Below are 25,674 nucleotides of genomic sequence, written 5' to 3'. Positions count from 1 at the left end.
TATATATATATATATATATATGGTATAATAAACCTTATTTATATACAAAAATGCCTCATTTTTTAGTAAAGAAAGCAGAAATTTTGAATTATTTTCACTATAGAGGCACAAAAGTTGATGCACAATTACAGGCTGGTATATTTCAAGGGCAGGAGATTGTTTTGAAACCATTTTGACCATTTTTAATGTCAGCAAATAATAAAACCTGTTTTTTTCCAGGCCAAATTGACTTGAATGCTTATAAATCAAAAATTCTACAATTATCACCATTCTGTGTGTAATATCTATTTTACACTTGTAATATGTATTTTGCCCACCTGATGTCATCTGATCAACCAACAACAGGCTACACACACACACACTTGCGCACACACAAACACACACACACTTACACACTTACTTAATTTATGAACGATAAACCTTATGAAATTTTGCCATGTTTTGAGTAAAATAAGCAGAAATTATTAAAAATTATTTTGGATAACCACTGACTGATAAATGTCAAACATTACTCAGCATATCTCCAGGCCAAAGCTGACTGATGCAACAAAATTTATAAATAAGAGAGAGGAAACAAATATGATTTGAATATGAAAACACAACGTATGTGTGTGTGTGTGTGTAAAGATTGTTGGTAGAAGAAGAAGAGAAGAGAAGATATTGTCCCCAGCTGGATCCAAAACGTGTAGTATATACTAGTCTGAACACATAGTTCAACGAAAATATACAAAATTAATTTTACTTGCAAAGTTCATAATTTGAAACAATCCTGGTAAATTTCAGGCAAATATGTGGAAGAAACCCCAAGTTATGACACATTAAACTTTCCAGCTGGGTCAAATTGACCCGAGGAAAATATCAGGGTTAAATCTCTGTTGACATTTACTTTTGGAGAGAGCACATGATTGGGTGTGTGATCCTTGTTCCTCTTGTTTCAAACCGGGCCTTGGCTATACATCTACCACACTTTCATTTACTCTTACTGAGAGTTAGGAGTTTTGGCTGCCACACAAATTGACTGTCAGCATTGAGTGCGTATGCTGCCCCATCTTGCAGCTAGGTGTTTTTCTGCTTTCCACAGCAGTGGTGCTGAAGTCCTTTTGAGTGCTAGACCCACATTGCATATCTCCTGGACAGGCAATCTGCATTGCTATGGTGGACCCCTGCTCTGTGCTGTTTGAGAACCCTGAACAGAAAGGAACCATCAATTTACCCAAATGTTGGTGTCGTTTGCCTTGGCTTTCCACTGCAATGTTACGTGCTTGGTCACTAGAATGAAATGCTAGCCTGCCAGGTAGTAGCAGAGCTCCACAATACCCCACTTTATTGCCAGGGCTTTTCACTCCATAGCTGCATATTTCTTCTTGGCAGGGCTCCCTTTCCTTCCAGTGTAGAGGACTGCACCCAGTCCTGTCTCTAAGTTATTTATGTAGACAATGAAGGGGAGAATGAAATCTGAAATTGGATTTATGTGATAGAGTATTTGGAATGCTTTATTGAATCCAAATAAACAATCTGTATGTGTCCTTCATTGGCATTGTATTAAACTCTTTTCAATACACTGCTCTTGTAAGACTTAACTATACATAAGTTAAACTGTGACTGAAAAAACTTCAATATAGACATCAAGCCATTGCTGAAGTTTATATTATTCAGCTGCAAATCTGACATTAAACTAAGAAACTTAAACTAAGATGCATCTTAACCTTCCTCTTATGTTAGCTTTCTGTTACCATCTCTTATGTTAACGGGTCGGTTTTGACCCGTGTCTTAAAACAGTCATAAAAATAGCCTCAAAACAATTATTTATCATCAGATTTGTTTCCTACCTCTTAGGTACCATGTTAGGCTTCCTTATCCATAAAAAGATTGGTTTTAATATTTTTGGTGTGGCCCCTGGGCCTTTCTTTTGACAGCATACTTTTCGCTTTCAATTCCAAAAAATGGTAAAACTAACCTCAAGAGAATTACATAAATAAATGAAAGATTATGTTTCCTGACTATTACTGATGAGTATTAGGACACATCTCTTCAATAAATTTGTTTTATATATTTTTTCATTTTAATTTTATTAACTATTGTAACATCTATGGTGTTACGGGTCAATTTTGACCCATATATTTTTTCAAAAATAGAATATTAATACAAATACAAAATGAAAAGCAGAACAAGTAATAAGACAAAATGTAGATTTGCAAGGTCAAACACACAACAACCAATCAAGCAAATCAAACCAATAGAAATCTATTACTACTAAATCCAAAAAAAGTCTTTGTGTGCAAAAACATGCATGAGTATGTGTGTGTTTAGATGCATGTGTGGCAAAAAAGACACACTTTTAATGTGTTCTTTGCAGAGATATATTTTGTAGTAGAAGCACAATATATTTGTCTTTCTGTCCTTATTGCTAGGGAAGGGACAAGGGAACCAGCTCCTCAAAAAACATTCTTCGCTTTTTTTTGGTTGAGTTCCACCCCAGGTGAATGTGAGTCCACAACACAAATGCATTGTATGCATTGCATGTAATAAAACACAACCATTGGCCATCTCCTGGTCATTCACTGGAAAGTCTAGGTGGCAGTCACCTTGTCCAGGTTGTCCACCTCTCCATTGTTTTTATTATAGTCCAGGATTAATATGGGCTTTTTGTCACTTCGTGATGAGACAGCAGAATCTTTGTGAAAAGTGGACATAAGTACGACACTCAGTTCTTTTTTGGACAACATGAAACAACAGTGGTGGTGTCTGTAAAAGTGAATTTTGAAGAAAGAGGAGCCCTGTGCTTCACCTGCAAAATTTCAACGGGCAACTCAGGTTTATTAATTTATTTTTTTATTGTGCTCACCATGGTAAGTTTCCTTCTAAGAAGTTCTTGTCCAAGGTCATAGCTGGTAAAAAATTGTCACACGTGATATTGTGATCCCGTAGTCCAGTAGTCATATCGAGGTCTACACATTTTCGTTGTTTTTTCTCAGAGATGCCACTCACAGGTTTGCCTGTGTAAAACTGTAGATTTTGATGACGTTTGCTGCCATGAAATTCAGGAGGTACTGAGCTCCAATATATGTTACTTCAGCACTGGCAACCACCTCATCAGACTCATCAGATGTGTCTGTGTCTTCCGTTGATACTTTACATCATCTTCATCATCAGAAACATGCTTGTCCATATCACTATGCTGTTCTCTGTCCTCTGCCTCATTTTCAGCAAAGATATGATCCAGAGCTTGGCTTGTCGTAAATTCTTTTCATTTTCGCATGCTCCAAGATGGTGATGTGTACTCTGCAAGTCACTAACTCCCAACTGAAATGGTCTTATGCATGCCTTAGGTGTCTGGAAGTATACATCTTTGTTTGTTTTGTTTGTTCAGGGAAGGTGACAAACGGGCAAAGGGAGAAGCCCCTAACTAAAGCTCACAGGTTTGGAAGAGAAGCTGGCTGTCAATGGGCTGTTGGCTGACAGTGTTAGTGAGCTGACAGTGTGTTTATGATTTCAGATTTGGCACTAATTATAGTATTATAATATTATATTATAACTGGGTCAAAACCGACCCTAACTACACAAAGGACATAATTTTCACCAGAGCATTTTATAATTTAGTAAAATTTATTTTTTTTGTTTTATTTTGTTTAAATAGAGGTTCCTGACAAAGTCAAAAAGCCTTGATGCAATTAACAAATTTATGTGGTACTTTTAAGCATTTAAAACCTAAAAACGGGTCAGTGCCGACCCTAACACAAGACGAAGGTTAATATGATCCTCAAGCTAATATCACATAATGAATTTAATTTTAAAATGAATTTTGTATACTTTCAGAGATTGCATCTAACACATGCAAAGAAAGATACTGCTCTTGTAGGAGTTACCCACACAGAGCAGCTACCACATTCTGCTGACTCATTGCAGTAGTACAGAAAATTCCTGCTGAGCTAATCCGTGACTGCTTTTTAAAATTAAAGACAACACTAAAGGTAGATATACAAAAAATAATAATCCATCAAATCAAAGATCCTCTGCACAGTCTTTAGGAGGTAAAACGTCTGCTCAAGTGGATTCTGGTTTGATAATTTACTTTGTTAGTCTAAAACCTTTCACCTTTCTCCCCACGAAGTCCTTCGTTGTGTTGGCAGTGTGTTTTCGCTCATTGTCCTGCTGCAAGATGAAGTTCTCCACAATGAAATTGTATGCATTTTTTAAATAAGTTTAAATAAGTAAATATTATTCGTTAGACTTCTGAATTCAATTTTGCTACTGCCATCATGATATACATCAATTAAGATTAGTGTGCCTGTTCCAGAAGCACTGATGCAAGCCCAAGCTATGCCATTACTTTCACTGGGCTTAGCAGATGAACTTGTATGTTTCTGAAGAGCAAATACTTTCTTTATTTGGCCTTTCAATCACATTGGTATAGTTTAAACTCTGTTACAGTTTTGTGTCTCATTTCTGTATTTCTTTGTGAATTTTTTGTCTTCCAAAATCTTACTTCTGCTAAGTGTTTTTAATCAAGATGGTATGATCTTTATATTTCTGGTCTCAAAGTCTTCTTTAAACAGGGGATTGTCATACCTTCAACCCTACCTTTTGGAAGTTGTTGTGATGTCACTATTTGTTGTTTTTAGAGTTTTCTTTAGAGTTGTTACAATGTTTATCAACTTTTTTGTTTACATTTTATTACCTATTTATTCTCTTTTATCACATAAACAGCTGTTTGGTTTGGATGTTGGATTAATATATATCAGAAGGATTTGTACATTTTCATCCTCACAGTCCACTCAGGTGATTATTCAGTTCATTTTGTGACTGGACAACTGCATCTTTATCATTTCAGGTTACCAGTGAGTGCCATTCAACTTCTGCAATCATCCAAACTATAGATACAAGTAATATGCGATTGTAACCTTCTGAGTTTCTCCCACAGCACCTCATGTCTAAGCTCACTCCACTGGCTTTCAGTAGCTGCTTACATCAGAACACTTATGCTTGCCTACAAAGACAAAAACAGACCAGCCCCCACTTACTTTATAGCTCTTATCACACCCAGCTTGTCACCATTGATCTCACATTTCAGCAACCATTTTAGTATATCTTCTCAAGAACCAATACTATAGAAATGAGATTTATATATATTTTAAAGTAGTCAAAGTTCTGCTTGTATAGTGGTATAGATTTACTGTACTCTAAAAAATTACTTAACATACAGCCATTATTGTCAAAATTGCTATCAACAGTATAACAGCTGTGCATTGTTTAACCACGCAATGCCACATATCCTATTCCTCATGTTCATGTTTTTGTCTGCCTAACAGGACTGTGCAAGTTTGTGTATCATATTTTCTGTTTTCACCTTCCACCTGCAAAATCAGCTGCTTCTGCTGCTCATCCTCATTCTGTTCCTTCCCAAAACTCCTCTTCCAGGTGTATTGCTGGAATATAGATGACACAGGGTTAGTTGAGAAGGGGGACTCACCTGAGGAGGAGCCATCAGTGTCACGCTCTTCCTGAGCCACACACGCCTGCTGCACATGGGTCTTCTGCTGCTTTCGACCCGCTCTTTTTTTGGTGACCCGGCTCCCAGTCATGTCCCAGTAGGAGGAGACGTGGGGAGGTCTTGGATAAGACCGATGAGGAGCGGCCAGTCACCACCCTGGCTGTGGAACTTAACGTGTGGTGGGGACGGAGCAGGCATGGGTTCATCAACCGGTCCCAGGGAGGGGTGGTACTCCATGTAGGGAGGGAAAAATATGGAGCTGCACTCAGCAAAACTTTGTACAGGCAACCTTAGGAAGGTTGAGGTTGGCATGGAAGGTGCAGCCAGCAGTGACGTGTGTAGGGAGCGTGGCCCCAGGAGCCTGGCTTTGGCTCAGAATGTCAGGCGGTCCATCCTTCATTTTGAAGAGTCTAAAAACACAAAGAATAGGGGAGACAGCACATTCAAGTGCCCCCACCTCGCACTCTAATCCAGCGGCGCTGACCGTGGTGCTGTAGCGCTCTGTATGCTCTGCCTTCACAGGTTGCTGAAATGTGACGGGTGTACTCACTTTTGTGGGGTACTGTAAATTAGGTCTTATTTTAAATAGATAGATAGATAGATAGATAGATAGATAGATAGATAGATAGATAGATAGAGTATCTCACAGAAGTAAGTACACCCCTCACATTTTTGTGTCATGTGACTCATTAGTGTTACAAAGTCTCAGGTGTGAATGGAGATCAGGTGTGTCAAATTTCACTCTCTAATACTAGTCACTGGAGGTTCAACAAGCAACCGCATAGCAAAGAACTCTCGAGAATCTGAAAAAAGATTATTTATTGTTGCTTTACATAAAGATGGCGTAGGCTATAAGAAGATTGCTAAGACCCTGAATCTGAGCTGCAGCATGGGGGCCAAGTCCATACAGTGGTTTAACAGGACAGGATCCACTCAGAAAAGGCCTTGCAATGGTCGAGCAAGTGCACATGGTCAGTGTCATATCCAGAGGTTGTTTGGGACGTATGAATGCTGCCAGCATTGCTGTAGAGGTTAAACGCAGTCAGTGCTCAGACCATATGTCGCACACTGCATCAAATTGGTCTGCATGGCTGTCATCCCAGAAGGTAGCCTCTTCTGAAGATAATGCACAAGAAAGCCTGCAAACAGATTGCTGTGGACAAGCAGACTAAGGACATGGATTACTGGAAAAATGTCCTTTGGTCTGATGAGACCAAGATAAACATATTTGGTTCAGATGGTTAAATGGGGTGTGTGGCAGCAGCCAGGTGAGGAGTACAAAGACAAGTGTGTCTTGCCTACATTCAAGTGGGACTGTCATGGTCTTGGGCTGCATGAGTGCTGCCGGCACTGGGAGCTACAGTTCATTGAGGGAACCATGAATGTCAACATGTACTGTGACATACTGAAGCACAGCATGATCCCCTCCATTGCAGTATTCTACCATGAAAATGACCCCAAACACACCTCCAAGATGACCACTGCCTTGCTGAGGACACTGAAGGTGATGGACTGGCCAAGCATGTCTCCAGACCTAAACCCAATTGAGCATCTGTGGGGCACCCTCAAACAGAAGGTGGAGGGGTGCAAGGTCTCTAACTTCCACCAAATTTGTGATGTCATCATGGAGGAGTTGAAGAGGACTCCAGTGGCAACCTGTGACACTCTGGTGAACTCCATGCCCAAGAGGGTTAAGGCAGTGCTGGAAAATAATGGTGGCCACACAATATATTGACACTTTGGGCCCAATTTGGGCATTTTCATTTAGGGGTGTACTCAATATTTTGGCCAGCAGTTTACACATTAATCACTGTGTGATATTTTAAGGGGACAGCAAATTTACACAGATGTAACACATTGTGGCAAAGTGTCATTATATATGATATATGATATAGTAAACTATTTACAATAAGGTGTATATATATATATATATATATGTATATATATATATATATATATATATACATATATATATATATATAGTTTGTTTAAAATATTTATTGGACAATGACATTTGCCATCACACTATAATATGCACACGTGCACAAATAACATTACACAATATAACCTTTACAAAAATTATAGAAACAAAATAAGAAAATAAACTATATATCACTCATTTGTTTATATTGTGCAGTGAATGAGTTACGATAAAGCAGCTACTGCTTAAGTTACATACCTTTAAGCATCAGTATTTGTGCCCTGAAGAAGTCTTGCTTCCATCGTACCCAATAAACCTGAGTTTGGTCAAACATGTCATAGTTAAAGTCCTTAATTTCGCTAGGTGAAACAACTGCCGTGCAGCCGTCATCCAGGTACCTCACGTATGCAAACATTCTGATTCCCAGTGATCAGCAGATTCGTCATGTAGAAGCTGAAGCTTTTTATTTACCCCAAAACAAAATCCTAATTACAGTGGCAAAAACAAGATGATCTGGAACATGTGCACTTATACTAATTTCGATAAACACTGTAAGGTATGTAGTCGAAATGTAGTCGAAAACATTGCGAGATTTATTTTTGGAAAGTGCAGGAACTACATTTACCTTCGTGAACATAGTTGCTTTAAAGGTTGCATAGCAGCGCTGATGCTGGGTAATATCTCTTCACATTACCGCTTTACTAAAAAAAAAAAAAAAACAACTTAACTACCTCTTAATTGAGACAAATGGATTTTAGCATTGTGTGACTCCAAACTTCTGTTGGATTTTATTGGAGATCGATCTATTTATTAAGGATGGGCGATACCACTTTTTTTGCAAGGATACGATGCTGATACTTATTTATACACTTTTAACGGTACCAATACTGATACTAATACTGCTTATATATATATACATATATTTCATGTATAATTGTATAATTGTATCATGTATAATTGTATATATCATTTATCTTTTATTTATATCTCTATTATATCTCTTTATCTATATCTCTATTTGTCTTTTAAAAACCATCATTCTGTATGATTTATATGCTGCTTCCCTCATGGAGCCCGGGAAGTCAACATTTGTTGGTATTACCATATTTAATTTGTGGACGAACGATTTTTAAATGTTTTTATTCTTTGTTATTCATAGCTTTTTGAGCTTTGTTATTTCAGTTCTTTATTCAAATGAGGGAGCAAAAGAAATAACACACTTATAATTAAATAGATTCCAATATATTGTGTTTTAATCTTATATTAATGTGTTACATAGAAACAGACACAAGCAAAAATAAAGCTTGTTCCCATAAAGCTCATTCCAGCAAGATCATACTGGTTAACCAGCTACACCAGCCCCATTTTGCTTGATAACACCATGACTATGCTGGCCACCCAGTTATACCAGCACTATACCAGCACTAACCAGCATTATACCAGCACTATACCAGCACGAACCAGTAAAATCCAGCCTGGACCAGCATGGAATTCATGCTGGTTTATGCTGGATTTTTCAGCAGGGCTCGCTTCTGTGAGATACTGTTGATAGATAGAAACTGCAGTACAAGCTGGGAAAACAGCTGGAAAAAAATGTAAACAACTTGATAAAGTCAGTGGATTGATGCAGTTATTCCAACCAAGGGATATACAACCAATTATTAAATGTACTTTAAGACTGTTCCAAGTTGTAAAACACATTTCTAAAATTCTGATTTATCATATCGTTTTCATTTAATCTCAAATGATTAGGTTCCCTGTGCAAAGACAAAGGCATTGTCCATCCCATCCCAACATATATATAAATTATTATTATTTAAATATATATATATATTTTTAATCATTATTATTATTTTTGTGCAAAAACAGCATAGACCCCCTCTTTCAAAGTCCATTTGTTTAGTTCATCAGCTAGAGAGTTACCACAAGCTTTTTTCCAAATCTCCTGGATTCTCACCCTTAATTACAGCTAGATGATTAGGTAACATTGAGGCCTCTAAAAGATCAAAAACTAGTGTAGGGTGTGAAATGGGCTTACCATCAGCAGCTTTGTAACCATGTGCTTGCAAAGTTTTGCCAAAATTGTACGAATCATTGCCCAACAGATTTGTGCACAGAGATGATGATTCTGAAATCTCAACCAGACAATCATGCTCCAGCACACGGGATGGTGTAGTAGGACATCTTGGCTATTTTGGGTTGTTATGCGTTACTAGTGAGATTCTGTGTGGCACAGAGGATGGTTTTTTAGCCTGAACAATGCTGTGCAGTCATGTGTCTGAGTGTTATTAAGAATGGTGTCTACCTGATGTGGTGTATGCAACATGAAAGGATAACTCTTTCAGCATCTGAGACCAGTAGAGCAGAGGCAGCAACTGAATGAAAACTTCCAGGCATAACTTGCAAGCTCCTACAGCACATAACAATAAATTAATACAAAACAATAAAAGAAAAATGCCTGACAAAATAAAGGCTTAACTTTTCAAAAATCCATTTCATATTAAAAATGTGGTAAATGAATAAAAAGTAAAATGGAATAAGCCAAATTAGTTAGTTATTTTTAAAAATACATTATAAAGTATACAGTCCCACTTGTCAGTTGATGATACAAAAAGCAGATAGTCTAAGAATCCCCTTTGCTATCATTACAATAAACATCAAACAATCTTACTGGGATTTTGAAGTATTAACCCTTTTTTGGATTTGTTATTTTGTTTTCTGAATTGTCATTTTGTTTTGGATTTGTTTCTCAGCCAATGCATTAAAAAAATAAATAATAATGATGTTTAGCACCGTTGGACTTTAGAAAAGATCCAAACTGGTTGTAAGTAAATTGTGGGCCATTGTCACTTACTAGCATTTTGGAAATGCTGTAATTACTGTATGTAAGGAATTTCTCATCTGTCGCCTGGCCAGGGTAACCCTCTTTTCATCTGCCGCCTGGGCAGGATAACCTTAAATTCAGCCTCTCGTTCCTCTGCTCGATTTCTGTTCTCCACAAGGCCTTGGGGAAGTCTCAATGAAACACACACACGTCAGTCTTTCAAAGAGAAGTTCCAAAGTTTATTAGGAAGAGCAGGAATATATAGTCGTACAAGAAGAGGGAGGGTGTAGTGGGTGTGTGTGTTGGTATGTGTGTGTGCATCTGTGTTTACTTGACCTCTCAGTTACCCCAATAAAGTCAGATCTTATAGGGATGTGAACCTATACTTCCCTTAGTTCCCATGGTTGGTAACATAAGGAATGATTATGGCAAGGCCATCTGTTGTAAGACTAATTATGGTAGGGACAATGTGTCTGTGTGTGTGTGGGGAGAGGATGTATGTGTGTATGTGTAAGATAGAGAAGGAATGTTTATGTGTGGGGGACAAAGAACAATGTACTCTTTACAGACAGTCTGCAATATTATCAGAAAAGATTGTTTTATACAATTATTCTCACACTGAATAAGCCTCTTAGCACTTGGATAGTTTTGGCTGATGTTGTTGAATCCATCACTTGCACTTCAGGTCATTTTGAATGACAACAAATGATTTTGTTGACAAACAGGTCATGGAGTTATTCTCAATTGGAGAATCAAATTTAGGCCACCTTTTTTTTTTTGACACAGCTTCAGTGATCCTTACCACGCTTTTCATGCCTTGTCAAATAATGTTTTAGAGGTTATGCATTCATGGGTATGGTGAATAATTATGTGCATGGGGAAAGAAGTGAGGTAGTGGTTTACATGCTCTTTGTGAAGGGCTAAACATTTCTGAGATTTACTAAAGGTTTCAGTGGACTATGGTGAGTTGTCTAATAAGGGGTGTGGAAAATTGAAAGAGCAGAGCATGGTCTCATGGTAAATGTATTGGCAGTTTTGATGTACTCCCACCTACAATTTCAACTTCTGAAAAACTGTGTGAATAGAACTTAGGTCTGTATTTAGGTGAGGTTGTAATGTGAAATTTCAGTATTAACTCCATCTACACATACATAACTTAACATGTCAAAATGTTCTTGTATTATTAGATATTTTTTAATTAACGAATTGTAATAAAATGATCCACTATGTCACTTAAAAATATCCAGATTTCCAAGCACTGCTAACCTCTCTTTATTGCTCACTTTGTAGTGCATCACCAATGCAGCTCGGGCTCATGGCATGTTCTCCTCACTGCACATGCCGGATAAGGTGCTGAACTTTGTAAAGGATCATTTCTTGATGGATAATGTGATTCGAAGCCAACCGTTGCTGGTTCAAAAAAATGTGCATTATATACAAATCACTGTTCATCATGTCCAGGCTGTACACGGTGCCTACAATGTGCTTTTTTTGGGTACAGGTGAGTGTTTATCTAGAGTTGATGTTAGTAAACACAATATACTATCTATCTATTTATTTATTTATTTATTTATTTATTTATATTTATTAATTACATATGTCCTACTGTTTATTCACTAATAATGTGTATAATACACTAAAACACTACCTGAAATGCACCCATTAACAGAGAATATAGCTTAGAATTGGCTTATATAGGATTTCTGACTGTAGCCTTTTACGTCACATGTTTTCCAGATGATGGCAGACTTCACAAAGCCATTAACTCCAAGGGAAAGATGCACATCATTGAGGAGCTGAAGCTTTTTCTAGAACCACAGCCTGTACAGCACATCATTCTAGATGCTGAAAAGGTATTGACATATGTTTCAAGATTCAGAGTCAGTAAATCAAAAAGCTTAGAGATTCTTTTCTTCTGTAGCGATAACCAGACCTAGTTCTCTTGGGTGCCATTTCCTTCATCTGTTATTTCTACTTTGACCTATGTTCAATTGTGTAAGTAATTAAGCCTGTCTTTCAATTTTAATTCTTCATTTACATTTACATAGAGCATTTGGTAGACACCCTTATCCAGAGTGACTTACAAAAGTGTGTGTAAGTCTCTATCGATGAATACTCTAGGTAACAGACTTAGGATACCGTCAATGTAAAACTCTGTTCAGTTTTTTTTGTTTGTTTGTTTTTTAAATATGTACATACAACAAACAGGGAAAAGTGCTAGTTCAAGTGTTTCAGCAAGAGGTCTACACCTGTTATTTTAAGATAGCCAGTGACTCGGCTGTTCGGACAAGTTCATTCCACCATCTTGATGCCCGAACAGAACTAGTCGAGCAATGCTGGTAGCTATAAAGGTTGTCAGGGTGCTGTGCAAGGAGTGATTAGAGCTTTGAGGTACAGTAAGAGAGAGCTGGTCCAACAGCATCAGTGTTTTGAATTCAGTGGAGAGAGCACTGCAGTGGGGTGGTATGTGAGAACTTAGGCAGGTTGAAAGCAGGTTGAACAGCTGCATTTTGGATTGTTTGCAGAGGACAAATTGCATTTATAGGTAGACCTGCCAGCAGTGAGTTGCAGTAGTCCAGTCTTGAAATGACAAGAGACTGAAGAAGTACCTGAGCAGCCTGTGTGGACAAAACTTGCCAAATCCTTCTGATGTAGAGAGGAAACCAGCATGAGTGTGTCACATTAGCAACATGCGAGGAAATGGAGAGTTGATTGTCCATGGTTACTCCATGGTTGTGAGCTGTGAACAAAGGGGAGATCAGATTGAGGTGTTGGGATATTGTAAGATCCTTAGCTACAGATAAATCATCTAGGATAACCAGCAGTTCAGTTTTGCTGAGATGATGTTTCAACTGATGAAATGTCCACCAGACATTCTGAGATCCGAGCAGCAGCCGTAGTATCTGAGGGCAGGAAGGAGAATAAAAGTTAAGTGTCATCAGCATAGCAGTGGTAAGAGAATCCACAAGAGGAAATAACTTCACCAAGAGAGTGAGTATACAGGGAGAAAAGGAGAGGGCCAAGTACTAAAAGGAGAGGACCAATTAGATTTTATTTTTGCAAAAGCAAAAATATAATATGTGAATTAAGCAGCCACTGTTTGTTAATGATCAGCATCTGAGGTATAATTGTGATCACTAATTTCTAATGTCTCATCTCTGGCTTAGGGGGTGTTGTATGTGTCCTCTTACTCCATACTGGTGGAGATACCTGTTGCTAATTGCTCCAACCACAAGAGCTGTGGGGAGTGTATTCTCACCAGAGACCCTTACTGTGGCTGGACAAGGGGGCAGTGTTTGGATGTCAGACATGCATCATCTAAAAGGTTAGAAGAGCATGTACACTCAAGAGTGAAAAATGCCTATAGACTATAGATGCGCGGATCAGCTCAAATGTCACCCGAATCCGCTGCTTCAAGTAAATCATCTGCCACCACCCACCCGCACCATTATTTTCCCAGGTTAAAATATCTGCACCCGAACTACATCCAATCGCCACATTATAATTATACTAATTCTTAGTTTTCAGCATGATGATCTGGTCAATGGATGGTTCTTTTTTAACAGCCTATTCGGTGCAGTTAGAGCAATCTTCACAACATAATATGCTGGATGATGCTGCTTTTGAATGACTGTTTTTTTTTATTTATTAGTTAATGAAACAAAAATTTCCTCTTTGGCTAGATTAAGCTACATTTTAATAATAGCATAAACACAGGCTTTACTCTCTTTCAGACTCTTTCAGCTCTTTCAAGCTGGAATATCACCATTTGTGTCAACTTTCCAAACAGGCGAATGCACATATACGAACACTCTTTTCAAAATACAGTTCGGATTATTGTATTGCAAATTTCCAAAAAAACATCAATTTATCCTTAATGGCAGCTATGTTTTTGGCCTTATCTTATTTGGCAAAAACCAGAATAGCATCAACTGTGCCGGGATTCAGGTGATTCCCGTTCTAAAATATGGCCTGCTGCACTAAATGAGCATTTGCTCACACCACTTGGTGCAGGAATGCACAAGATTCTCCTATCAATCTTGTTTCTGAATGGAAGCAAATTTTCCTCAGATATTTAGAGTATGTAGTTTATATTTGCATTATTAATGATTTCTCGTCCACTCGGGACCCACCCGAAATGAGTAATTTTTTTTATTAACCGACCCACCTGACCCACGGATTATCCGCAGTGCCTGTGGATATAACCGCAATCTGTTCATCACTACTATACACCTATTAGATCCCATTAAACCAATATTTTAATCCAAAAGTATTATTACCCTGTCATTGATATTATTCTTATTACCATTACAGTAAAATTCTGCAGGATATAGAAGATGCCAACATAGCCATATGTGATGAGGCCCTGCCCAAATCCTACTCTGCACAACTTTCATCCATACGTGAGTGAAATCAAGACTTTACAACATGTGATAATGCTTTTGTACAACATTTTTTTTTCTAAGGGACTAGGCTCAGTTCATGTCCAGTTATCATTGATAAAACAACACAGCAGAAATCTATAAGCTTTGGAATCAGAAACAGACCCATGTCACAAATAAACATAGCATATCATGTATATATGCGTGCTTTAAATATTTGATGTATTAAAAAAAAACTTTTAAATTATATAACTATATAAATGTATTTTAACTCACCCACAGGTATCCTTCCATGTCAAGTGATCAGAATCCCAGCAAACACATTTCAAGTACTGCCATGTAAGTTGCGCTCTAACTTAGCTGAAAAACGATGGGAGTATAGCAAGGGTGCTGGGCGCTTTCTCTATCCAAGCTCTGATGGGGGGCTGGTTGTAGTAGCCCAAACAGACAGGGAGGAATTCTATGAATGTTGGTCAGTAGAAAAGGGCTTTTGGCAGCTCCTGGCCAATTACTGTGTGAAGGCAGAGCCACAACACGAGAGCACAACACCTTCTGGTAGCTCGAACACCCCACTGATGGCCAAGGAGGAACCAGTGATCCTTCCAGGTGATGCTCGCTCCTCACTGGTAGAGAACAAAAGCTACTGGAATGAGCTTATTGTGGTATGTACGCTGCTGGGCTTCTCTCTCCTTGTCTTTTCATTGTTTTTAATCTACCGAAATAGGGACTGCATGAAAACCATGTTAAAGCAGAGCGAGTGTCCCAACATGCAGCATAAAAAGGCACAAATGGCAGGAAAGCACAATGAAAGTCTACCACTGAATGGTAACAACGTCCCTTCTTCAGTAGCAGACCACAAGGGATACCAGACACTGCACGACAACTACTTCTGCAATACACCATCACAAGAGTGTTCCTCACCTGAGAACAGCAAAAGTTTCTCAGAATCAGAACAGCACTTAAAGGACACTTGTGTAGAGATATCACCCACCTGCCCTCGTCCTCGAGTGCGACTTGGTTCACAGATCAAAGATTCTGTTATTTGAGAATCTACATGCAAATAGCAACATCAGAGACAATTAACAATGACAATTAAAGTGATGTGGAGGGAATTGACAGCACCACAAGACACATAGCAAAAACTTGAAACCCATTTCTGTTGAATGTTTAAAAAAAAAAATATTTGTATTCTTTTTACACTTCTGCTTATGTCTTGGTGATTTCCACATTCTCTGTCACTGATACACATTTCTTGGCTCAAAAAACAAGAGAGGGGCAAAAACCCGATAACTCTTAGAGCAGCATTTAAAGCTATAAGATCGTAGAAATATGATGTGCTGATGTTATGCCAATGGAACATTTGCTACCTACTTCATCTAAATCACCACACATTATGGGCGCTTTCAGGGATTACTCTTCTGACAGCCTTGCTTATGCCATGTGATGATTAATTTCACCAGTGCAGAGTGTCAGAATGCTATACAGTTCCATAAGTTTAAATGTTGTATTGTAAACCAGCATAGATAGTGTAAATGTGAAAAAGCTTAAATTAAAAGCCATCCATGATTATGATATACAGTTGTGCACATCAGTAATCTGATAAACCTGTTTTTAGCAGTAGTGATACTTCAATGCAAATAATTTTTCTTGTAGATATAGTAGTGCAAAAAAAAAGCTGACCCAACTGTCATGACAGTGTTTGTTCTGAGTAATTGACTCATTCAATGAAAGGGGTGTGTTCAAAATAATAGCAGTGTGGAGTTTAATTAGAGAACCTTTTCACTGAAGAACTTCCACACATTATATTGCCTTCTGAATTGCTAAGTAAAATAGGCTGTTCCAAACATTGTTATGAGGTAACAGAATTTGATTAAAAAGTTGATTAAAGAGGGGAAGACAATTCATTAGAAGTGCAGCAAATTATAGGATACTCAGCTAAAATGATTGCAAATGCTTTAAAATGGCAAAAAATACATAAAACACATGGAAGAAAATGAGCAACTACTGTTAAAACAGATTAGACGATAGTAGGTATGGCAAAGATTCAGGTAATCATCAGCTCTAGGAAGATGAAAGTTTTTCTAAAATAACATGTAAGTACAGATACAGTAACAGGATGTTTGGCTGAAGCTAAGCTATCAGCAAGAAACTCCCATAAAGCACCACTGTTGAAAAAAATGCCATGTGCAGATTCAGTTAAAATTTACCAATGAACACATTAATTGGCCCAAAGATAAGTGGTGTAACTGATCCATGACCCCTGGATCAGTTTGAGTTGAACAAAATACCTGAAAAGATCATGTTGCCCTAATGCAGAAGAGGAAATGTTTCAACAAGACAATGACCCCAAACTCACAAGTAAGCAATCAACATCTTGGTTCCAGACAAAAAGGATTGAGGTAATGGATTGTCGAGTTCAATCCCCAGACCTCAACCCCATAGAAAAAATGCTGTGACATTAAAATGCAAAGAAGCAAAACCCCAAAAAAATCACAGGAGCTGTGAAATGTAGTTCATTCATGCTGGGCTGAAATACCTGTTTTTTAGATGCCAGAGGTTGGTTACCTCCATGCAACACAGATGTGCAGCAGTTATTAAAAATGATGGCTATGCAGCTAAATATTAGTTCAGTAATTTGTAATAAGTGAAGTTAAATCTTGAAATAAAAATCGGTTTACAACTGTGTGAAAAGGTGTGTTTTTTAGACCTATTCTTTAGCATATTAATATTCTTTTTGTTTGGTTGGTTTGCTTCCTGGAAAATAATAACTTTTGATAAAAAATTGATACAATTTGTTAATGCCTTATTTTGGAATTGAATTTGTAATATTTTGACATTTATTTAAATATTGAAACAAAAGCTATTAAATTATTTGCCCTTTTATGCACATACTGCTAATTATTTGAACACAACTGTATATGCAAGAATCATGGACTCAGCACAAGTTAATAGTACAGGACACTGGGAATTTTTCAAGAAATGGAATTATTTTAGAAAAGCTAGAATTAGCTTATGACCATAAGTTTAGTATTGCCTCTCAATGCAACACAAATACACTCAAGTATTGAAAGTAAGATTGAGGTCATGTGGTACAGTGAGATTATATTAGTGCAAAGTGTGACATTACCTAAGAATGCATATGGTACAGAGAATTATGGGGAATGAAGAAGAAAAAAAATCAAGTACCTAAGGGGGACAAAAGTAAATAATATACACATTTAATTTAGTTTGTGGTTCATTGTGCCAAATTTTCTTAATGTAAATCAATAATATTTTACTTTATTGAAATGAGGCAGTTTTGTATTTTGAAGGACTTAGGTAATATAAATGTCATGTGAGCAACGTTTAAGATTAATTGGAAAAGCAACAGTCTTGCATGCTAACTTTTTTGAAGACAAAGATTACTGAACATTCCTCCTGTTATTTCAGTTGCTTAACTGAATAGATCAGTGTGTTAAAAAATGTAAAATATATGGAACTACATGATAGTGTATGCTGACAATACATCACCACAAACCAAAAACTTATTTATAGTAAGAAAATGTTTTCATGGTTGAAAATGCCATTTTATTTATTTATCTTCCAAAGTTGGGCATTCTGTAGCAGACCTTTGAACATAAAGTACAAACTCAACAAAATTTCTCTTTTAAGAGCATGCAAACATTTATGCCATGGACTGTAGTAACAAATTTACTAAAATAATTCCAAAACATAATTACTTAAAAAAAGTCTCTTGTTTTCCTATATGTTTATGATTAATGTTATCTGGTATGTTTTGTAAAAAGTAGCAGCCCAGTACTGTATTTCTACTGCCATTGGGTGTATTGTATTGGGTGTATGTGTATAAAATATGTTCACAGAATGTTATTGTAAAATGGGGTTATTTGTGTAAAATTGGGCAGTTCTGTTCTTTTTTTTCCATAATGCCTTTCAAGGCACTATTTGTGAATCCAAGTTGGTTTCAATTATAAAACAGATCCTCATAGCTTTTTATATGGTTGTGCACAATCAAATGAATAGACATCAGCACTCACCTGCATGCCTCCAATGATTTGTATGCTACACAGTCAAATGAAAAGTAAAATAATTCATTGTAGCACATGCCTTAGGATTGTCAATAAAAATCCTAAAATAGCTCATTATGAATAAGTTACATTAACTGTTTGGTCATTTGTAAATGTATTATTATGAATGCTCTATTGCAAATCTGTCCACAAATACACAATAATCTTTAACATTACTCCAAATGTATATATGTTAAGCAGAGCATAAGGACTCTATACTATATAAGGACTACTATACTATAGCTAACTACATATTTCTCAGAAAAAACTCCATCTTGCTTTAAAATTAATACTTTCAATGGGATTCTATACAATGAGATATTTATGCAAATCTGATTACTTTGTTTTAAATGAGATTAATCAGTACCAAAGGGAAAAATTTAACTACTTTAACAAAATAATTTAATATCATGGTGCAAAAATGCATATAGCCCAAAGAATGTGTTAGGAGAAAGCATAAAAGAAATTTGTAATGAACATAAATCCACCAGAAGATAAGTCTAATCAATCAATATACAGGTAGCCACAGAATTATTAATTATTAAAAGTGATATTTAAGTGAAAAAATCCACTCCCATATAATGCTGACAAAATGGCAGCAAATGGAAAGAAATGTCACACAAAGAAATGTCACACATTTCTTTGCACAAAAAGGTCAAGTTTGTAAGAAAATTAGTAAAGCATTACTTGAATGCGTTTTCAAAAGTAATCAAAAAATGTAAAAATGATGGACTTGTGGAAAGCTTCCTGAAACATCCAGTCCATCCCTGCAGGTTAACACCTCATCAAGAGCATTTTTTCATGACAATAGTTGAAGAAACTCGGCGGGCAAGTTCAGCACAGTTGGCTAAGTCATTTGAAAGTCAATCTGGGGTGAATGTTTCCCATGACACCATACAGCGTACACTGCAGGAGAGTGGCATGCTTGGCTGTCATCCAAGAAGGAAGCCACTGCTAAAGTCCATGCACAAAAAAGCCTGACTAGAATTTGCCAGGGCTCATGTTGGCAAAGGCAAAGACTCCTGGGACTCTATACTTTGGAGTGATGAGACAAAGATTAATGTTTTTGGCTCTGATGGGTTCCAAACTATGTGGCATTGCAAGGGTGAGGAGTACAATAAAAAAAATGCCTGTTATGAACATTATGGGCTTGGCAGTGTTCTTGTGTGGGGTTGCATGAGTGCTGCAGGTGTTGGGGTGTTGCATTTCATAGATGGCATCATGAATTCACAAACACTTTCACTCTTTCGCACTCTTTCACATAATAATGACCCAAAACATACATCTAAGATCACTGGTTTATTTCAGAGGAGGAACCGGGTAAACGTGATTCAGTGGCCAAGCATGTCACCAGACCTTAACCGACAAATTGAACTTCATTCTCCATACAGTATCCAGGATCTGAGTATTTGATAAAAATCTCATTTTTCAAAATGGGTTGTGTTCCTTTATGCCGAGCACTATATGTAAATTACTTTTTGTCTGTATCTCAAGCAGTTTGCTTAAAGCCTTACCCCCCAAAATGGAAAGGTTTTCGTTCAGTTCATGTGTAGCTTGTAGCTATACAACAAATTGATGAAAACAATTTGACTGTTTAAGAAAAGCTCACACTTTTTATTCAGACTGGTTGTTTAATGGTAAAGTTGAAAATCATTTTGGTAAACCATATATACAGTATGTTTTTGCTGAGCTATAGGCAGAAAGTTATTTTCCCTATGATTCACACAACATCCTTTTTTTCCAGTCATGGGCGTAAAATGATGTGTTCTCTCTTTGACACTATTGGTTCTAATTAGATCTGTTAGAGAAATATTTTTTTTTTTTAACAAAACTGTTTTAAACTGTTTTTTTTAACAAAACTCACATATTTTAGCACCCCATAGAGTGTTACAAATTAGACTTTACTTGAGTGTTGAGGAATTCTTAAGCAGTCATCCTTCCTGTTTCACTGGAATATAAACATGTGTTGAGACAGAAGCTGAATATATGTACAAATGAAAATAGGTGTGACAGAGGCAGAAGGTGTTGAATCAATTTGCAGAATTCATTAAATAAACACAGGGCAAACACAGTAGAAGCAATAGGTAGAAACAGTTGAAAAAAACAGTTTATTTATCTGTAATGAAATGGAATGACACAACGATTAAGTATTGAGCATGCTTACTGATTTAATATTTTGTACAAAAGCTTTTGTTGGTAATGACAGCTTCAAGACATCTCCTGTATGGAGAAACTAGTCGCATGCATTGCTCAGGTGTATATATATCACCTAGCCAATACCATCCCTACAGTTAAGCATGGTGGAGGCAGTATAATGCTGTGGGGATGTTTTTTGGACATACGGAAATGACTGTCGGATTTCGCCCCCTAGTGACAGTCGCACGGAATGTGCAATATGATCGTGTAGACGTCAACATGGGAGAGAAGCTAATTCTCGCAATAATTTCTTTTGTGTCTCCAGTAAAGGAGAGCAAAAGCAAGAGCCTATATTCTCCCTCCATTAATCATGGTGAATGAATTAATTAATTAATGAAGGAGTAAATACAAACAATCAATACAACAATAAATCCAGAAAGATAATTTTTGAGGAAACATGGACACAACATTAAAAATAATACAATATAAATAATTAATAATGTATTACTTTTTTATCAATAACAATGTATTTAAAACAAAAAGATTGTTTTTGATAAAGTTTAAAAATGACTAAAGTTAAGAATTATTGAAAAGTATTAATATTATCACAGTATTAATATTGCACACACGAACCTGATTGGACAACATTGAAATACATCGGATAAATACGGTCGGCATATCGGATGCGGTGTAGTTGCACAAGTTAAAATTTTTTAACGAATCCAACGCTCAAAACAGATCCGAAAATTACGGATCCACAGATGGTCGGCACATCATGCAGCCCCTTTGCGACTCTCCACAGGAAATGAATGACTTCCGGTTTATCAGCCGTCGTTTGTCGTGTGCAGTGTGAAGGCGGCTTCAGACTGGAGAAAAGGTTTATCTTCCAGCAGGACAATAAACTCCAAGATAATAAAGGAGTGGCTACGGGACAACTCTGTGAATGTCTTTGAGTGGCCTAGCCAGAGCCCAGACTTGAAGCTGATTGAACATTTAAGATTAGACTAGTTTAAGATTAGTTTAGATTCAACTTTATTCTCATTACACATGTACGAGTACAGTTTGGCATCTAACCAGAAGTGCAATACGCAGCAATGTAAGATGTACAATATTTACAGTATGAGTAGAATATTTACAGTATAAACCAGATAATATACAGATGAATATGCTATGGACAAGATATACAGGGTGTTATATATTACATATTATATAGAGAAATATACAGGTGCTATTGACATACTATAAAGGGGTGGACGGTCACCGGGAGGCAGAGTTCAAGAGTTCAGGCAGAGCCCTAGGAAAAAGCTGTTCCTCAGTCTACTGTTTTTTGTTCAGGGGCTCCTAAAGACCTACCAGAAGAAAGAGGGACAAACAGTCTATTGGCAGCTTGACAGGAGACTTTAAGAATGATGTGAGCTCAATGCAGACAGCATTTTCTTTGGATGTCCTCGGTGGCTAGAAGTACATTTCCTGTAATGCGCTGGGTGATTTTCACCACCTGTTGCAGTACCTTGTGGTCTGTGGCTGTGTAGTTCCCATACCAGTCTGTGACACAGTTGGTCAGGATGCTCTCAATCACACAGCAATAAATGTTCAGCAGGATGGTTGAAGACAGGTGATGTTTCTTCAGTGTCCTTAAGAAAACAAGCACTGGTGAGCTTTCTTGACCAGGCTGAAGGTGTTGGTGGTCCAGGACAGGTCCTCTGGGATGTGGATCCCCAGGAATTTGAAGCCCATAGACACGTTCAAATGACAACCCATTGATGTGGTTGCGTGCCTCCTCTCTCTCTCTTGAAGTTGATGATGAGCTCCTTTGTTTTGTTGGTGTTAAGGAGCATGTTGTTGTCGGTACAGCATGTGGCCAGATGCCCTCTAGGCTGACTTATCATTGTTGGTGATGAGGCAAATCACTGTGGTGTTTTCAGCAAACTTGATTATGGGATTAAATTCACGCACAGGCCTGCAGTAGTGAGTGAAGAGGGAATAGAAGATTAGAGCCCTGTGATAGAACTCTGTTAAGGCTGTTGGTGGCAGAGCAGATGTGGCCTGACCTGACATGCTGGGGTCTGTTGGTCAGAAAGTTCATAATCCAGTGACAGAGGAAGGTGTTGATGCCTAGATCCCCAAGTTTGGTGATTAGCTTGGAAGGGATGAGTGTATTAAATACTGAGCTAACGTCCAGATTATTGTTGAGGAGAATGCATCCTCTGTGCTCCTATTTACTCTGATGTGGGTCCAATGTATGTGGAAGGCAATTCTTCAGGTGTGACAGGATCAGTCACTTAATGCACTTCATGATAATTGTTTATCCGTGGCTTCTAATTTGGGTATTTGGTGATCTGTTTCTGGGTTGTAAGACTGTAAATGTTTCTGTTGATTTATTCTAGCACAGAGGAAGTGTAAATATTAATGTCCATGTGAGAGCCACAATAGGCAAACAAATTCCAGTCAGTATGTTATAAGTACAGATTCTCCCCCCACTGGCCACACTTTGATGGTCGTTAATGTTGGCTTCACACATTGGATGAGTGGTGAGTGCTTAGGGTAACATATATTGCAGTAATAATAGTGGAGGTGAACTCCCTTGGCCGATAAAAAGGTCTGCATTAACCCTGAGGAATTTAAGGTTAACTGAGCAGTCTAATAATGACAGAGATTTGTACACCAGACTTTGTTAATATAATTGCACAATCCTTCACCTCTGGTCTTACAAGATTCATCTGTTGTTCTGTCTGCCAGGAGTGTGTGGCGTCCAACAAGCTTTATAGCATTGTCGGGTAAGCCCCCATTCAGCCATGTTTCAGTGGAAATCACGAAATTACATACAGCGCTGGAAGCCCCCCGGTCTCAGGTAAACTCCCGGCATTTAATTACTACTCCCTCCACCTCTACTCCGTGTGTTTCTCTGTCCAGGCCCAACGCACCCAGGAAGTGGCCTGGCCAGGGGCAGTTCACTCCAGCGCCGGGGCACCGCGGATCCTGGGTGCAGCAGCGGAGGACACGTGCCGGGCCCCGGTCGAGGACCTCTCCCCCTCCACCACCGCCGGTCTTCGAGATCCCCACCCGGAACCGCTTCGCCCCCCTTCGTGAGACGGACCGCGACACGGTGATCATCGGAGACTCCATCGTCCGCCACGTCCGTGCTACTGTGGCTAAAGGTAAGGCTCGCACTCACTGCTTACCTGGTGCCCGTGTTCTTGATGTCGCTGCACAGGTACCGAGGGTCGTGAGCAGAAACACCGGAGCTGTGTATCTTCACGCCGGCTCGAACGACACCAGCCTGAGGCAGTCGGAGATCCTGAAGAGAGACTTCAAGACCCTGGTGGAGACGGTTCGCAGCACAGCGCCCACGGCGAGGATCATCGTTTCCGGACCACTTCCAACGTACCAGCGAGGAATTGAAAGGTTCAGTAGACTTTTTGCTTTTAATGAATGGCTTCAGTCATGGTGTCAGGCTCAGAATCTACTCCTTATTGATAATTGGAATGTTTTCTGGGAGCGTCCTAGGCTGTTCCGCGCTGACGGCCTGCACCCCAGCAGAGTTGGAGCGGAGATCCTGTCGGACCACATCTCCAGGGCGCTGCACACCTTCTGACTGGTAAACTACGCCTTAAATTTAAATTTCAATAGCCATCCTTCACCTAAACACATCGATACAAATGCACACATACCTCTCCCCATAGAAACTGTGTCTGTTCCCCGAGCAGTGAGATTAAAAAGTAATTATGTAAGACGTTCTCGAAATAATCTCACTGTAATTAGACCAGAAAAATGCCAAAGAAACAAACAAAAACAGTTCCTAAAATTTGGACTTCTGAACATTAGATCACTTACACCCAAAGCACTTATCGTAAATGAAATAATCTCAGACAATAGCCTTACTGCATTCTGCCTCACCGAAACCTGGATTAAACCAAATGACTATATCGGTCTAAATGAGTCTACACCATCAGGTTATATCTATAAGCACGAGCCTCGTCAGACTGGTCGTGGAGGTGGTGTCGCCACTATCTTTAATGATTGCCTTACTGTTACCCAGAGAACACAGTATAGATTTAAGTCTTTTGAAGTGCTTGTCCTTAATGTTACACTATCGCACATGCACACGAAAAAATCCCTGATGTCTCTTGCGCTAGCGACCGTGTATAGACCCCCAGGGCCCTACACCGATTTTCTTAGAGAATTCACAGATTTCCTTTCTGACCTATTGATTAACTTCGATAAAGCATTAATTGTAGGAGATTTTAACATTCATGTTGACGACACAAATGATGCGCTAGGACTCGCATTCATGGACTTACTAAACTCACTTGGCCTTAAACAAAACATCACTAGAGCAACTCACCGTCGTAATCATACATTAGATTTAATTATATCACACAGAATAGATGTCACTGATATAGAAATCACTCCTCAAAGTGATGATATCACAGACCATTATCTCATAATGTACACACTACCTGTAGAACAGGCTAACTGCGTTTCACCACGTTATCGACTCGGTAGAACTATTATTCCGACCACTAAAGACAGATTCACAAATAACCTGCCTGATCTGTCTGGACTTCTTACTGTACCCTTAAACACAGACGATCTAGATGAAATCACTAACAGCATAGGCGCTATATTCACTAGCACATTAAACACTGTTGCCCCAATCAGATTACAGAAGGTTAGAGATAAAACGCTCGCACCATGGTATAATAGTCATACCCACACCCTCAAGAGAGAGACCCGTAACCTCGAGCGAAAGTGGAGAAAAACTAAATTAGAGGTTTTTAGAATTGCGTATAAGGAAAGTATGTCCAACTATAGACAGGCTCTAAAAGCTGCCAGGGTCGAGCACCTGAGCAAAC

The 25,674-nt window shown here is 38.3% G+C and overlaps 1 protein-coding gene across 4 annotated transcripts in view; it reads left to right on the top strand.

The window, feature by feature from the left end:
• Positions 1 to 17,309, top strand: part of sema4ba (sema domain, immunoglobulin domain (Ig), transmembrane domain (TM) and short cytoplasmic domain, (semaphorin) 4Ba) — a 102,154-nt gene extending 84,845 nt beyond the window's left edge. For all 4 annotated transcript variants that reach the window (XM_060877699.1, XM_060877700.1, XM_060877701.1 and 1 more), the window contains 5 exons: positions 11,527 to 11,737; positions 11,974 to 12,089; positions 13,404 to 13,561; positions 14,551 to 14,639; positions 14,901 to 17,309. In XM_060877699.1, coding sequence (XP_060733682.1) covers positions 11,527 to 11,737; positions 11,974 to 12,089; positions 13,404 to 13,561; positions 14,551 to 14,639; positions 14,901 to 15,664 — 1,338 coding nt within the window. In that variant the 3' untranslated portion in view covers positions 15,665 to 17,309. The remainder of the gene's footprint in view (positions 1 to 11,526; positions 11,738 to 11,973; positions 12,090 to 13,403; positions 13,562 to 14,550; positions 14,640 to 14,900) is intronic.
• Positions 17,310 to 25,674: the final 8,365 nt, after the last annotated feature.

This window comes from Tachysurus vachellii, chromosome 9 (assembly GCF_030014155.1).
Source record: "Tachysurus vachellii isolate PV-2020 chromosome 9, HZAU_Pvac_v1, whole genome shotgun sequence".
Lineage (NCBI taxonomy): Eukaryota > Metazoa > Chordata > Actinopteri > Siluriformes > Bagridae > Tachysurus > Tachysurus vachellii.
The sequence above is the reverse complement of the archived record's forward strand: the minus strand, read 5'-3'. Positions and strand labels throughout refer to the sequence as shown.